This window comes from Motacilla alba, chromosome 9 (genome assembly GCF_015832195.1).
Source record: "Motacilla alba alba isolate MOTALB_02 chromosome 9, Motacilla_alba_V1.0_pri, whole genome shotgun sequence".
Taxonomy (NCBI): domain Eukaryota; kingdom Metazoa; phylum Chordata; class Aves; order Passeriformes; family Motacillidae; genus Motacilla; species Motacilla alba.
This window is the reverse complement of record NC_052024.1, coordinates 5,560,930-5,575,527: the sequence shown is the minus strand read 5'-3', so window position 1 is coordinate 5,575,527 and position 14,598 is coordinate 5,560,930. Positions and strand designations below refer to the sequence as shown.

Here is a 14,598-nt window from a genome sequence, read left to right as displayed (position 1 = left end):
ATTTACAAACACACCCCTGGTGCCTAAATGTGAGGAAATGGATAGTTAAGCACATCATTAATCTTATCCGGCCCCCATAATCAACAATCAATTAATTCTCCTCCGGGCTGAAGAGATGCAGGTTGTGCCATAGCCTGGGCACTGGCCTGTTCCCACAGGGAAAGCTGAGGCAGAGCCTCATCCTGCACTTGTCTGGCACACTGTCATGGAGGCAAACCTTACCAGCTCTGGGAAGCTCTTGGAGCAGCTCTTCAATTAGGGCAAATGTTGCACTGGCCGTTAGTGGGGTGATTTATTGCTCCCTCCTGGGCTTGAGTCCTCCATCTGAGCCTTGCACTTGGACTGTAAGTTTGCCATGTGAAGGATTATGGATCCCACCATGGCATCGCGGGCCCTGGGGGTTTGTGCTGTGTTTTTGGTATGAGGTTCATGGTTCAGCTCCCCCAGAAAGAGGGGACGCACGGGCAGCAGCCAGAGGGGAGTGCTACACCCACAGCATATTTGGGAGAGAGGAGAAGGCATCCACCTCCCAGAAACTGTGGGAGGCTTTAGGCAAGCACAGTGTAATTACAGGAGAGAAAAGCTAATTGGTAATAATAGCAATTAAGAGCCACGTGCCTGCAGATTACAGGAATTTGTGGGTAAGCGAAGTGATAACGGAAACATGTGGACACTGGGGTGCAGGGTGCCATGTTCAGGTGTTTTGACAAAGCATCACTTGGATTAATTGTAATTAAACATTAACAACCCTCTCCAACCAACCCATCAACATGCCCTCAAGATTTAAACTGAGGCTTGTTCATAGCACTGCAATCCTCTCATCATCCTCCTTCCCTCCTCCATCCTCTTCCATTAAAACACACGTGGCTGTTCCCTGGTTCCACTGCCCTCCCCTTCCTGCTCCTCCAAAGAATCTGGCACGTTTCAGGTGTGTTCTGACACATCCTCCAGCTCCAGAGCCCACAGGTCCCCCTTTGCGTGTCTCGTGGGTGCTCCCCCTTCCTGTGGGAGCACAAGGCTGCTGGGACATGGTGAGGAGGGAGAGGTGAGGAGCTGGAGATACACTCAAAACCTTGGTGTCCATTTGTGGTTTTGTCTCCTGCACTGTGTGTCTAACTCTGTGCCTCCTTGTGCTGTTTTGGGAATAGGGGTGTGTGTGTGTATTGGGGAAGGGTCTGAATCCCTCTGCCTTCTGCTGCGGAGCATCCTGAAGGTCCCCTCAGACCCTCGGGACTGCATGGTGACCCTGTGTGTCTCACTGCACACTGCGTGAGGTGCTGGGTTATGGCCCTGAGTGCTTCCTTAAGATGCCACAAGCATGGGATGGCTGTGCTGGGATGTGGAGGACTCGTCAGTCCTCCTGTGATGGGGAAGAGGAAGGGCAGTGGGAGATGGTGGCTTGCTCCTCTGGAATGTCACATCCCCACCCAGCTGTCAGGGCCACTGGAGAGAGTTCATTGCAGCCAGTTGTGTGCCTCAGGCAGGGGGATGGGGGATCGTCTGAATAATAAAATTGTAAAATATTGTTTTGATTTATTCTTTTCTATCATCTGTTAATATCTGGGAAAGCTGTGTGAGCAGGAGGCCTTCATGAGTTTTGAATGACAGGTTAAAGGGCTCCAATAAAGATTAGATGGTCCACTATCTCCCAAGGAAATTGCATCAAAGTGGTTACTCCTGCTTGCTCCTATTAATTTCCTCTTCATGGCTGCTAGGAGATGCCTCATATCCTGATGCAGCAGACAGGGGCTAAGAGGCACTTTCCATTATCTCAATCATCGCCGTGTTTATGAGACTCATCGGGTGTTTCTCTGCAGAGCTGTGCTTTGTGGGGGTGGCATCACGGGGACAGGGCTGGCACCACCCTGGTGTGAGGCCAGGAACAGTCTCTCCTGGGCTGGATGGACGTCTGATCCCTTGGGTACATGTACCAAAATACAGATATTCCCTTCTGCAGCCTTTGGTTCCGTCAGATTTTGTTGGATGTCAGGGATGGATGAGCATCATTCATCAGTGCTCATTGCTGAGGATGGGTGGGGTGGGGCGGAGATGAGGGACCCTATCCCTGTCACTCCATCCTCACCCTCTCTCCACAGAGCAGCAAGATGGTTGATTAATGAAACCTCCCCTGTGGCTGATTAAACCCTCACTGTAACTAGAACATCTTCTCTGTTATGAATTAGATGCCATTTCCTGCTTGAATGAACTCGGAGGCTGGGAAGCTCCAGCCCCAGGCTGCGAGGGATGAACAGGATGGACCCATAACACGCCGTCATGGGTGTCACACCGACTTTTAATTAAATATTTAAATTTTGCGTGGAAAAAGAGCTGTGGGACCTGAGTCAGGCTCTTGGGAGTGGTGGAAAGGGACTGATCAGGAGAAAAGGAGCGCTGTCCTGCCCCTGCTTGTCCGTGTCCCCATGGGTGCTGTTGGGGGTGGGGGTCCCACAGCCCCCTGCCATCCCCCTGCCTGGGTACAAGCAGTTGGGAGCAAAGCAGCTACTGCAGCCCCCTTGCTCTGCCTGGCTAAAGATTGTTGCCATGTGGTTGCAGTGTTTGTCTAGTGGCTTCAGGAATAATCTGTAGCCAACATGGAAAATTCTGGCCATCCTAGATCCATGGGAACGTGCTACCCCATTTACAAGTGTGAAGCTTTTCCATGTCTCCTCTCCTTCCTTCCCGCGCCATTCCAAGGACAGGACCTGCTTTCCCCTGCGTCCTGGAACGGCTCAGGACCCAGCAGCTGTGCTCTCTCTTGCAGCCTGCCCTGCAGGGACGTTCAAGGCCAGCCAGGGCGCGGGGCTGTGCGTGCCGTGCCCCCCAAACAGCCGCTCCACCGCCGAGGCCTCGCCGCTCTGCGCCTGCCGCAACGGCTACTACCGGGCAGACTTCGACCCGCCGGCCGCCGCCTGCACCAGTGAGTACGGGGCTGGGGCTGGGGCTGCAGGGCCTCCCCTCCCTCCTGGGGCAGCAGCAGGGACAAAGTCTCGATCCGTGTAGAGTTTGCTTTATTTTCTCCCCCCGTCCCGCTGTGGATGGGAGGAAGACCGCGGCCGGGTGGGCAAGGCGGAGGGATGGGGTGGCTCCACATCCCACCTTACTGGCAGCCTCTGGAATTTATACATCACCCAGGCAGCAGCAGTGATGGCAGGGAGATAGTCCCCAGGATAAATGAGGATTTAAAGTTATCTGCTCTGGCTGTCTTGTTCATAGTCTTGCAGATGGAGTATTTTTTAATAGGGGGAAGGCTGCATTAAGCATTGGTATTCAGCGATGCGTCGCTGCTCGGCTGCCTGCCCGAGCTGCCTGGCACGGCAGCAGTGTCCTCAAGCCTGTCTTTTGGTGGGAAAAGAGCCCAGGAAAGAGGAAAGAGCTGCTGTGCTCTTCAGCCTGCTGGAAACTCAGGCCTCAACTCCTCCCCAGATACACTCCAGGCCCTTGAACCAGCCTGTCATGGAGCTTTAGCACACGGATGCTCCAGAACCTCCATGCTGGGAAGTGCCCAAAGCACACACCAAGGAAACAAGGAAAGGATTTGTGTGTTTTGCTGGATCACCTGAGCTCTCATACAGGTATTCAGCAGGTTGCACAACTACAGATAGTCTACAGATCTTTATTATGCCTCATTACATAAGTGATTTACAACAGTGCTTTGCTATAGGAATACAGGAAAAAAAGTCTCTTTGCTGATTTTTATTTCTTCTCATCGGTGCTTGATTTTGTAGTGCTCCAATCTGAGGTGCCATCTGTTCACCCACAAAGTTTCTCTGTGTCAGAGGAGTACATAACATTGTGGAGCTGCTGACTGTGCCCTGGACTGGAACCCTTCCAAGGGTGATCCCTGCAGTTCCTGGGCCCCTGCCGAGGAGGAAAGGGGCTGCAATTAAAGCAGGAGGAATTTGGGGAGGCAGCAGTTTGCTGCTGGGAAAGGGAAGAAATAAGGGTTTTTTTCCTTTTTCTTGAAAAGATATTAACTGCTTGAGGTACGGAGGGAGGATTTGGATTAAGGCTCGTGAGACAGGTTGCAGATTTTTGAGGGTGACTCACTCGTATTGATCCCATTGAGCCTTTGTGAGTCCTGCAGTCTTGTTCCCCTGGGGAATCAAGGTCCTTCTCTCTGCTGCTGCCCCTGCTGTACCCCCTGCAACCCTCCTGTAACTCTCTTTGACATCTCCACCATGGGGGAGCCTGGCAATGCTGTGGTGCCTCAGGTACAGGAAAGCCCTTTCCAGCCAGATGCTGCACTGGTGGCTGCTCCTCGAAAGACATTTTTACTCCTAAAGAGAAAAAGAGTTAAAGGGAATGAAATATTATTATCTTAAATTTTTTTTTTTAAGGCTGTTATTTCTCTGGGCATTTGAACAGAATCTTTCATCTGCATTATCCATGGCAGCAGCTTAGCGAGGCTCCCAGAGTGTCTCCGTGCAGAACGGCCTCTCCATCCCACCAGCCACGTCACCACGGTGCTGATGAATCTCTCCCTGTCCAGCCCATCCCTGGCCACTTAACAGGGCTGATTTATCCACAGCCCTAATGATGTTCCCTGGTGCACACACACACACACACACACACACACACACACACACACACGAGGAGGGCTCCCATGGGATGGGTTTCCCCAAGCTAGAGTATGCTTCTCTCTCTTAACCCTTCCTTGCAGGTCAAGTCCTCCATCATTTTTATTGCTCCCTGTATCATGGCAAAGTCCTTTTTCTTTCTTAGAACTGCAGCCCCCAGCCCAGCCAGCATCAGGAATTCCTTGCTTCCCTTATTTAATATGACCAAGCAGCTGAATTTTGTGGTTTTGGCTGCAGAGCCATCCTGGCTGACCCTAGATCTTTCCCTGGGTCTGTGCAGTTGTGTGTTTGTACCTCAGTGCTGCTCTCCTGGGTTCCTCCTGAAGGGACCGCAGCCCGGATCCGGCAGCGCTTGCAATCGGAGCCGCATTCAATTCCCATCCTCTGAAGCATTTGCAGTGGCTCCTGGCGGCTTTGATCAATGCAGTTTTCATCTCTTGTCCAACATGGGAGCTGCTTGCAAACCATGGAGTGGTGCTGGCTTTCCTCCATGCTGGGAAATTCCCGGGTTTCCAACTTGAGATATTGAACCCTTAATAACCACTTTCCATTTTAGACTCTCTTTTCTCCTGTTGCTTCTCTGGTTCTCTATGGTGCTGGCTAAGTGATTTTTCTCTTGCTGGGATAATGTGCTCGAGGTGCTTCTCCATGTGGAGCACTGCAGTTATCTCAGTGTCTCCTGGTGGGATTAAAATGGGTCCAACTTCATGGATGGATCTGCGTGCATTATACATGGAGTTTTTTTGGAGGCTTAAGTGGGTTTATGGCATGGGAGTTGTCATCTCCATCTGGGAAACTTGTTTGCAGTGCAGGTGGTTGGTGTTGCCGACGTGGGAAGTCTGACCCTGAGCTAAGCAAAGCTGTGGACACCAAACCCCTCCTGAGGGAGGAGGTGTAGATACTGCAGAGCCTTGGGGTGTCCTTCCTGTGCTGGAGCCTCCGTGGGAGGCCAAGGACCTGTGTCAGTGCCTCTCCTTTCCCACAGGTGTCCCATCCGGCCCCCGCAACGTCATCTCCATCGTCAACGAGACGTCCATCATCCTGGAGTGGCACCCGCCGCGGGAGACGGGCGGCCGGGACGACGTCACCTACAACATCGTGTGCAAGAAGTGCCGCTCGGACCGGCGCGCCTGCTCCCGCTGCGACGACAACGTGGACTTCGTGCCCCGCCAGCTGGGGCTCACCGACACCCGCGTCTTCATCAGCAACCTCTGGGCTCACACCCCCTACACCTTCGAGATCCAGGCGGTCAACGGCGTGTCCAGCAAGAGCCCCTTCCCACAGCAGCACGTCTCCGTCAACATCACCACCAACCAGGCTGGTGAGTCCCGGGTGCTGCCGGGGAGCTCAGCTGTCCCCGTGCTGGCTGCAAGCTCTGCGTCCAAAGGGAAAAGCTGACAGCATGTGAGGGTGTGTCATGGTCGTGGTGCCCCCAGCCCTGAGTGGGGAGAAAGGCCAGGAGAAGAGGGACGAAGAGGGAAGGGTTCCTGTGCCCTGGGCAGGGTGAGAGTTGGCTTGTGGGAGGGTTATCTGATACCTGCTTTTATCCCCCTCTAGATAGCTTGGGGATGAAGTGGTATCACCATTTTTCCAGTTAGGGGAAGGGAGATGGGGTGAATCCGGCCTTGAAACACAGTCTGTGTTACAGCACAGAGGGAGCAGCATCCTGGGGCTGAGTCCAGGCTTTGTCTCCTCTGGCACGTCCCTCTCCCATAATTTTCCTCTTGTCTCCTTTTCCAGGCTCCCCTGCTCTCTTTCCTCTCCCCAGTCAGGCATCAGGAGCTGAATGAGTAGCTCTGGCTCAAACAGGGATGCTGAGGGAGTGGGTGTGCAGATGGCCAGGGGCAACTGGTCCTGGGCTCCCCTGAGGATCAGAGGGGTTGGAAACCCATGGGCTCTGGGTTTAAAAAGGGAATGGGAATTCCTGCTTTGTGCCAGGGCAGGCAACCTTCTCCGTCCTGCTCCTTCTGGGTAGCACAATGGAGAAACCTGGTGTAAATATTTCAGTGTAAATATTTCAGTGTAAACCAGTGTAAATATTTCAGTCTCCTGGCTCCAGAGAATATAAATCTACACTTGTGCCTGGCTGGCATTGCTGTCTGCTGAACCACGTGCATCCAAACCTGCCTCTTGTTTCCAGGCCTTTTTTTTTTTCATGGGGTGGATTTTTGGGATGCTTCTTAGCTCTTCTCCCACCATGGGGAGCTGGGAACAGCCAGGTCAAGCTCATCTGTCTGTCTGTACCCCAGTGGTCCCTTTTTGGTCTTGCAAAGGCTGATTACAAATATGGAAATGCTGGGCTGGAAATTCACCAGGGATATCCAGGGTGTTGGTGCTCTCCCTCTAAAATCTCTTTGGCTTTGCAGAGGGTTTTTCCACCCATTTTCCCAGACCCATCCAAACTAATGGGAGTTAGTAAAACAGCAATCAATGTGAGTGCTTAATTTCAGCCCACGAGCATCTTCCTGGAGCAGATATGGAGAGATTAAAAAAAATAGGATTAAGTATTCTGGGTAAACAAAGGCAGTGCTGAACTATCCACATCTTCCATTGGAACTGTGAGAAGCAGGGCTCCTGCCACCCCCAGATTCCCTTCATGGCATGATCCTGTGGCCCAGGCTGGTTGTGCTGGGTTCAGGTACTCCCTGGATTCACACAGGGGAGGTATTTTCCCTGCCCAGCACTGTAGGCATGGTGAGGAGGAGGAGGAGGAGGGCAGAGATGGCTGGACTGGGAGCTGACTCTGTGGACAGGACATGCCAGTGCCCCTTTGGTTGTGGACAGACTTGGATACCTTTCTTTTAATAGGAATAAGTGCGGGATTAGGGCTGTATTGGCTAGCTCTGCCCCGTATAAGTATAGCTTGGAGGGCACAAAGCATTTGGAAAAGGATCTCCTGACTGATTTAGTGGCTCAGTGTCCCTAATGGTGGAAGGACAGTGTTGCTGTTTTCCTGGGAGAAGCATATTTGGTTGCTGAGGATGAGCATCCCCTGAGAGCACCTAAGAGCAGCCCCAGCAGCTTCTCTGGAGCCAAAGTTGGGCTGGAGTGTCCCTGCCCTGGTTCCCTGTCACTGTCCTCAGGGTGGGCAGATTTTTTGCTCCCACATCCCATTTCTGAGAGCATGTGGGGTGGCAGTTGTGGCACAGCTCCCTGGGTGCTGAGTGCTGGCTCCCCAGAGAAGCTGTTACAGCAAAAGATGTCACACAGATCAGGACCCTGTCACCAAACCTTCGTTTGCCTCACTGGGAAGAGCTTTGCTGTGTCTCTCCCACCATGGGAGGCATCCTTGGGAGTAAGCAGTCCCAGGGAGAAGGAACACCAAGGACTTCCAAGCCTCTAATTAAAAGGAGTAGTTGGTTTAAATAGCAGAATTCCCTCAGTGACTTGCTGCTCTGCTTCCATGTAAAGCTGCTGAGATGCCAAGTCTTCCCACTGCTAATGAGTGAGCTGGTCCCACGGGGAAGCCAACCACAGGCATGGGAGATTTGGGATGCCATGGGGATTTCTCCCCTCTCAAGGCCATTTTCCTACCCCTCTCCATTAATTTTCCCTCTCTCCCCTCTTCCCTGGCAGCCCCCTCCACCGTGCCCATCATGCACCAGGTGAGTGCCACCATGAGGAGCATCACGCTGTCCTGGCCCCAGCCTGAGCAGCCCAACGGGATCATCCTGGACTACGAGATCCGCTACTATGAGAAGCTGAGCCGCATCTGCACGCCCGACGTGGGCAGCACCGTGGGCTCCAGGCCGGCCCCGGTGAGCCCAGGGGGAGCCCTGCCGTGGGGGCTGGGCTGGGGCGTGGGGGCAGGGCCAACATTGATGGGCTCTGAGCCAGGCTCTGCTGGGAATGGTCAGGTAGGACAGGCACCAGGTCGCCCGAGCTGCCCCCAGAAGGTGGGAGTGAGTTGTGACTGCAGATGCTAAATCACAGAATCAGAGTGACAGAGTAGCATGTGACTGTGATCACAAGGTCCTTTTCCAAGGAATGGACCTTAAAGCTCATCTGATTCCACCCCCCTGCCATAGGACACCTCTCACTAGATCGGGTTGCTCAGAGCCCTGTCCGACCTGAGCCATTCCTTCCCTGTGGCAGCATTTGTCCAGCACATCAGTGCCTGTGGCTGCCTTGGCTCTGGTATTTGCTAGGATGAGCAGGGGCCTGAATCATGAGGATGGCATCAGGAGGAGGGGAGGGGGTTGGAGAGGACCAGGGAAGGTTATGGAGGTTGTCCCTGCCCTGGGTCAGTGCCTACCACTGGTCCTGTCCCTGGCAGCTGTCCTGTCCTGCAGGGGACACGCTTCCAACCCCTGCGATGAACCGTGCTCAGCCCAAGCTGTTCCATCTCTCCTGTGTCTCGCCAGCTCTAATGAATTCCTCTAAGTATGAATAATTAGATGATCTCACCAGCGGCCTCTTACCAGCAGAGCACCGGGGAATGTGGTAAAAAATGACAGTGGAGACGCATGAGGTTTCCAGCAAGGTCTAGGCCAAGGACCTGTGCCAGCAGAGCGGGACTGCAGGGGCTGGGGATCTCAGCAGAGATTTGCCCTTGAACCTGCTTGAGCAGGGTTTCATAGGGCACATGATGGTGTTCAGTGAAATCACAGAATGGTTTGGGTTGGAAGAGACCTTAAAGATCATTCAGTTCCAACCCCCGTGCTGTGGGCAGGGACATGAGGTTTCCATAACTGTGGGATGTTTCTGAAATGCGCAAGGACGTCAATCATTTGAAGAGGAGGAATCTGTTGTTCATAAATTATTTTTGCTCTGGATGATCTTATTGTTTCCCTCTCCTACTCCATGTTCTCTGCTCTAGTGGGACCAGGGGGCTGCCTGGGAGGCACATGCTGCAGGGGCCTCCCCAGTTCCTCATGGGTCCTGTTTCATTAAATCATAGAATGTCCTGGGTTGAAGGAACCTTGAAGCTCCTCTTGTTCTACCCCCTGCCATGGGCAGGGACACCTTCCATGTGGTTCCTCCAAGCCCCATCCAACCTGGCTTTGGACACTTCCAGGGATGGGGCAGCCACAGCTTCTCTGGGCAACCTGGGCCAGAGCCTTCCTACCCTCACAGGGGAGAATCTCTTCTGAATATCCAACCTAAATGTACTCTCTGTCAGTGGGAAGCCATTCCCCCTTGTCCTGTCACTCCAGGTCCTTATAAATAGTCCATCCCTATCCTTCTTGCAGCTCCCTTCAGGTACTGGAAGGCCACAATTAGATCACCCCAAAGCCTTCTCCAGGCTGAACAATCCCAATTCTCCCAGCCTTTCCTGGGGGATCCTGTGGGATCCTGTGGCTCAGGGATGCTTCTGAAGCAGAACCAGAGCCTCTCCCTTATCCCCCTGCAGCCAAACCCCATCCCCGCCCTCAGCAGGGACAGCTGGGCTGCATTCCCGCTGTCCTCCCGCTGTCTCCTGTCCCTGTCCCGCTGACGGTGGCTCTCTCGGGGTGCCCACAGGACCACAACGAGTACAACTCATCCATGGCGCGCAGCCAGACGAACACGGCGCGGCTGGAGGGGCTGCGGCCCGGCATGGTCTACGTGGTGCAGGTGCGCGCCCGCACCGTGGCCGGCTACGGCAAGTACAGCGGCAAGATGTGCTTCCAGACCCTCACCGACGGTGAGTGCGGCGTGCCGGTGCCCCAGCCTCCTGCTCCGATGGGGTTGAAGAGCTGGTGTTCACATAGCTCTGTCCCAGCGGCGTGGCAGTGCCCCAGCCTCCTGCTCCGATGGGATTGAAGGAGTTTGTGTGCACAAAGCTCTGTCCCAGCGGTGTGGCAGTGCCCCAGCTTCATGCTCCGATGGGATTGAAGGAGCTGGTGTGCACAAAGCTCTGTCCCAGCGGCGTGGCAGTGCCCCAGCCTCGTGCTCCGATGGGATTGAAGGAGTTTGTGTGCACAAAGCTCTGTCCCAGCGGCGTGGCAGTGCCCCAGCCTCGTGCTCCGATGGGATTGAAGGAGCTGGTGTGCACAAAGCTCTGTCCCAGCGGCATGGCGGTGCCCCAGCCTCGTGCTCCGATGGGATTGAAGGAGTTTGTGTGCACAAAGCTCTGTCCCAGCGTGGCAGGAGCTGGGGGATTTACAGTGGCGTCTCATTAACTGCCGGCGGGAGGAGGGATCCGCTCTCGATATCCCGGCTCCGGGTTTTCCCCCGCTATTTATTTCCATCTCTGCTGCCTGAGCTAAGGGGACAGAAGCCCCTGGCAGCAGCTGTGAGTCTGGCACGGTGTGATGGGGCGGGAGGAGGGTTGTAGGCCCTTGGAGGAAGAACTCTGGGATACTTGGAGTCCATCTGAGCCATCAGGGCAAAGCTGGGATGGTCAGACCCATCTGAAAGCTGATTTCCCATGCCAAAGGGGTGTGTTGGGCCAGCTCATGACCTTCATGGCTTCTTCTGGTCCCAGCCCTTCCCTGCACCCACAAACACTGGCTTCCTTTGGAAACTCCTAATTCATGGGAGTGTTTTCCTTCAATCCCAGCTTCAGGACTTATCCAGAAGTTGGTGAGTGAAGCAGGTCCTGTGTCATGGTTTGGAATGGGAGGAAATTTAGGGAAGTGCAATTAGTGAATTTAGGGAAATTTTAGAATTGGGGAAATCCAAAACCACTGCATCCTCCTACGCCTGGGGCAGCTGAGAGCCCGCTCCCTGTTGCTGCTGGCGTGGTTCCTCCTCTGCTTAGGTGTTATCTATGGCTCCCAGCCTCACTGCCTGTCTTTCCTAAATCTTTTCTTCTTTCCTAAATCTTCTTTCCTTAAAGCTTTTCTTCTTCCCTAAAACGGGTCACCCCAAGCATGCATTCATGTCGAGTGCCAGCTGGGGTGGGAAGAGGAAAACCATGCTGGGTGACCAAAGGGAAGGAAATGGTAATAAACCCCCCTCCAATGCCTCAAATATTCAGGATTAGAGAAGCGAGAAGAAAAATCCTGCCTCAAATAAGCAATTAATTGAAATTTAATAAGAATGGATTGTGTAGCTTATTAAATAATAATTGATTGTTAGATGAGAATTTCTCAGGATTTAAGCAGCATGCAAGAGATAAATCTAGTTGCCAGTAATTAACTGCAGAGTAGAAAATACAGATAAAAAGGTGCTAAATGCTTTCTTTTGGATGAGTTTTATTTTAACCCTTGCATGTGGCTGCTGGCACAGCCTGGCAGACCTTGATGGGGCATTGGAGAGAGGGGTATTTCTGGAATGCTACAGAAGCTCCAGGAATGTGGGATCTGCTGGATACTGCCTGTTGAGAGTACCCACACCTGGAGATTGGCCAGGGAAAAATGGGGGAGACACATGGAGGGTGCGTGTAGCTTTTTGGGGGTTCTCCCAGGCATATCCAGTCCTCCTGGTGCCACCTTGGCTTTCACCCCAGCCTGCTGCTGAAGGATGCAGGAGTGGCTGAGCAGACAAAGGAGATTCCAAGGGATGCTTGGTGGGGAAGGGATGCTGTGGGTGCCATGGCTCTGCAGAAGGACTTGTCTCATGTTGAGATATTAAAACCTACAAACAGACCTGCAGCAAGGGTTCCCAAGTTCTCCTGAGCCTTGCTCCTAAAGTTGACCATTGTATGAACTTTGATATCATTTGTGTGAACTCTCTAATGTGTCTGATCTGGGTGAAGTCTTGGCACAGCATTCTCTGGCTGGCGGGTTATTAATGGTGTTCTCCTCCTTTCCTACAACTTGTAGGAGTTTTGTGTCTGTGAGACCCCATGTTAAAATTGGTCGAAGTGGCCAACAGGTTTAAAACATAGTCTCAAAAAGGTTTGGGTTGGAAGGGACCCTAAAGCTCATCTCATTCCAGCCCCCTGCCATGTGCAGAGACACCTTCTGGTCGATCAGGTTGCTCAATAAATGAATTTATTGAGGAAAGGGAAATGCCAAAGCAATTTACAAAGCCACCTTGTGAACTTCATCTCTTTGGGAAACTGGGCCCGTGCACATTGGTCTGGTGTTATTTCCAGAATATTTTCTCTCCTGTCTTTAAGCCAAAGGTGTGTGAGCCAAGCCTGACAATTCTACTCAGTGCAACATGGCACTGGCTCAGCTGACCCCTCTGCCTGGATCCCCTTGTCCCACTGCCTTGGGAGCAGCACCCTTGGGATCAAAGGGGATCCCTTCCCAAAGGCTCGTGCTCCCTGAGGCGCCAGGGAGGATTGACCCGGTGCCTGTTCTCTCGCAGACGATTACAAGTCAGAGCTGAGAGAGCAGCTGCCTTTGATCGCGGGCTCCGCGGCGGCCGGGGTGGTCTTCATCGTCTCCCTGGTGGCCATTTCCATCGTCTGCAGCAGGTGGGTCCCTGTGGGATCAGTGTCCCTGGAAGGTGGAGGTGGTAAGGCTCAGATTAGAGGTGGGAGGGGTGGGATGGGGGACCCATGTGGCCCGGGGGAGCAGCACGATGCCACTGCTCATGGGGTGTTGGTGGCATGGGAGGGGTCTGGGGCCACCAGCAGCTGCTGCTGCCTGAAGCCTGGCTGTTGTGTCCCCTGTTCTCCCAGGAAGCGTGCCTACAGCAAGGAGGCCGTGTACAGTGACAAACTGCAGCACTACAGCACCGGCAGAGGTGAGCAGGGAAAGAGGGAAAAGCAGAGGAGAGACCCTCCCAAACCTGCACCCAGCATTGCCCCACTCCTCCCCTTCCAAGGGGGATTGAGGGGTGGTGGGAGCCCCCATGGCAGATGGACAGGACACAGGGTGGGAGTGGAGATGTCCACATGTGTGGGGGAGGGCAGGCTGCAGTGGTGCAGCACTGTGGGTGGAAAAGAAGAGTAGCAGGAGGGATTTGGGGAATGATGATGGATTTGGGGGTATGTCAGGGGCAGGGGGAATGTAGGAGACAAGGGATGGAGAGATGATGCTGTGAAGACTCCCAAAGGAGGAAAGAAGGGAGAAATGTGGTGTTCAGAGGGAAGGGGAGCCTCTAATCTCCTGCCACAGGCTCTGCCTGGGTCTGGATCGATGCTGAGCTGTTAGAGGGATTCTGGATTTTGGGAGCATGGCTGGGTTTGCTGCTGTCCTGGCTGTGTGGCTGATGCTTGCTCTGTACCTTGCTCTGGGAAGGATGTGCAGCCAGCGACTAGGAATGTTTAACTGGCTTTGGGCTGCTGATTCCCTTGGCAAACAATTAGGAGAGCCTGAGCTTTTCCTAGGAGACCTCTGTGGCTGGTGGAGCTGTGTGCCAGAATTAATTCCTGATGTATTTGTGTGTAATGTCTGCTCTGGTGCCCCTCCAGCAGCCAGCACTGCAAATGAAAATAAAGCAGCAGCTTTGGGGGCCAGGATTTTCCTGATGTCTGCTGGTTCCATGCCCCATCCCTGTGGGATGTAAATCCCGTTTACACTCTCCTAGAGTTGCTTCCCAGGTGCAATTTGCTTGTGGGAAGAACCATCTTGGTCCTGGGTGCCTCCATGGGCGAACAAGGTGTGGGATGCAGGGATGGAGGAAGGATGGGTGGGGAAGGCAGGGAGCAGTATGGGTGAGCAGAGGGGAGGAATGGGGATGGAGCAATCGGCCTGGCTGAGAACAGGATGGCTGGAGAGAGCTAAAGAGGGAGTGGAGATAAGCAGGAGAGCCCAGCCAAGAGAGCAAAGCACATGGGATCTCTTTAGACCCTCTTGGCATCACTTTGAACCCTCCCAATGTGGTGGCAGCACTTTGGGGGACCCTGAACCTCCTGCAGAACAATAAACTGTTTTCCAAACATCACTGGGTGATGACAGACCTGTGCTTTTCCTCCCTCTTTTCTCCACATTGCTGCACTGTGGGGAGCAGGACAAGGTTAATTTGATGCCTGATGGATAAACTCACATTAGGCTGCAGGCAGACTGACTTTTCACATTTTCCCTCTGTTTTGAAGCATTCCCTACTACATATGCATCCCTAGCTGGCCCCAAGCACCCCAAAATCCAGGATGCTCAACCTAGGTAGGGAAGCAGTTGAAGCATGTACCTGTCCTGTGTTTCTAAACCTGGGGGCTGTGATGACTGGTGTCAGAAATCCAGGGTGCCAGCAATGCCCT

General features: G+C 53.5%; 1 protein-coding gene across 1 annotated transcript in view; it reads left to right on the top strand.

Moving 5' to 3' along the window:
- The window catches only part of EPHB1 (EPH receptor B1), a 78,975-nt gene that overhangs the window by 45,753 nt on the left and 18,624 nt on the right, over positions 1 to 14,598 (top strand). Inside the window, exons 4-9 of the mRNA XM_038145733.1 lie at positions 2,762 to 2,917; positions 5,563 to 5,898; positions 8,154 to 8,335; positions 10,041 to 10,203; positions 12,762 to 12,870; positions 13,078 to 13,142. Of these exons, the coding sequence (XP_038001661.1) occupies positions 2,762 to 2,917; positions 5,563 to 5,898; positions 8,154 to 8,335; positions 10,041 to 10,203; positions 12,762 to 12,870; positions 13,078 to 13,142 (1,011 nt within the window). The remainder of the gene's footprint in view (positions 1 to 2,761; positions 2,918 to 5,562; positions 5,899 to 8,153; positions 8,336 to 10,040; positions 10,204 to 12,761; positions 12,871 to 13,077; positions 13,143 to 14,598) is intronic.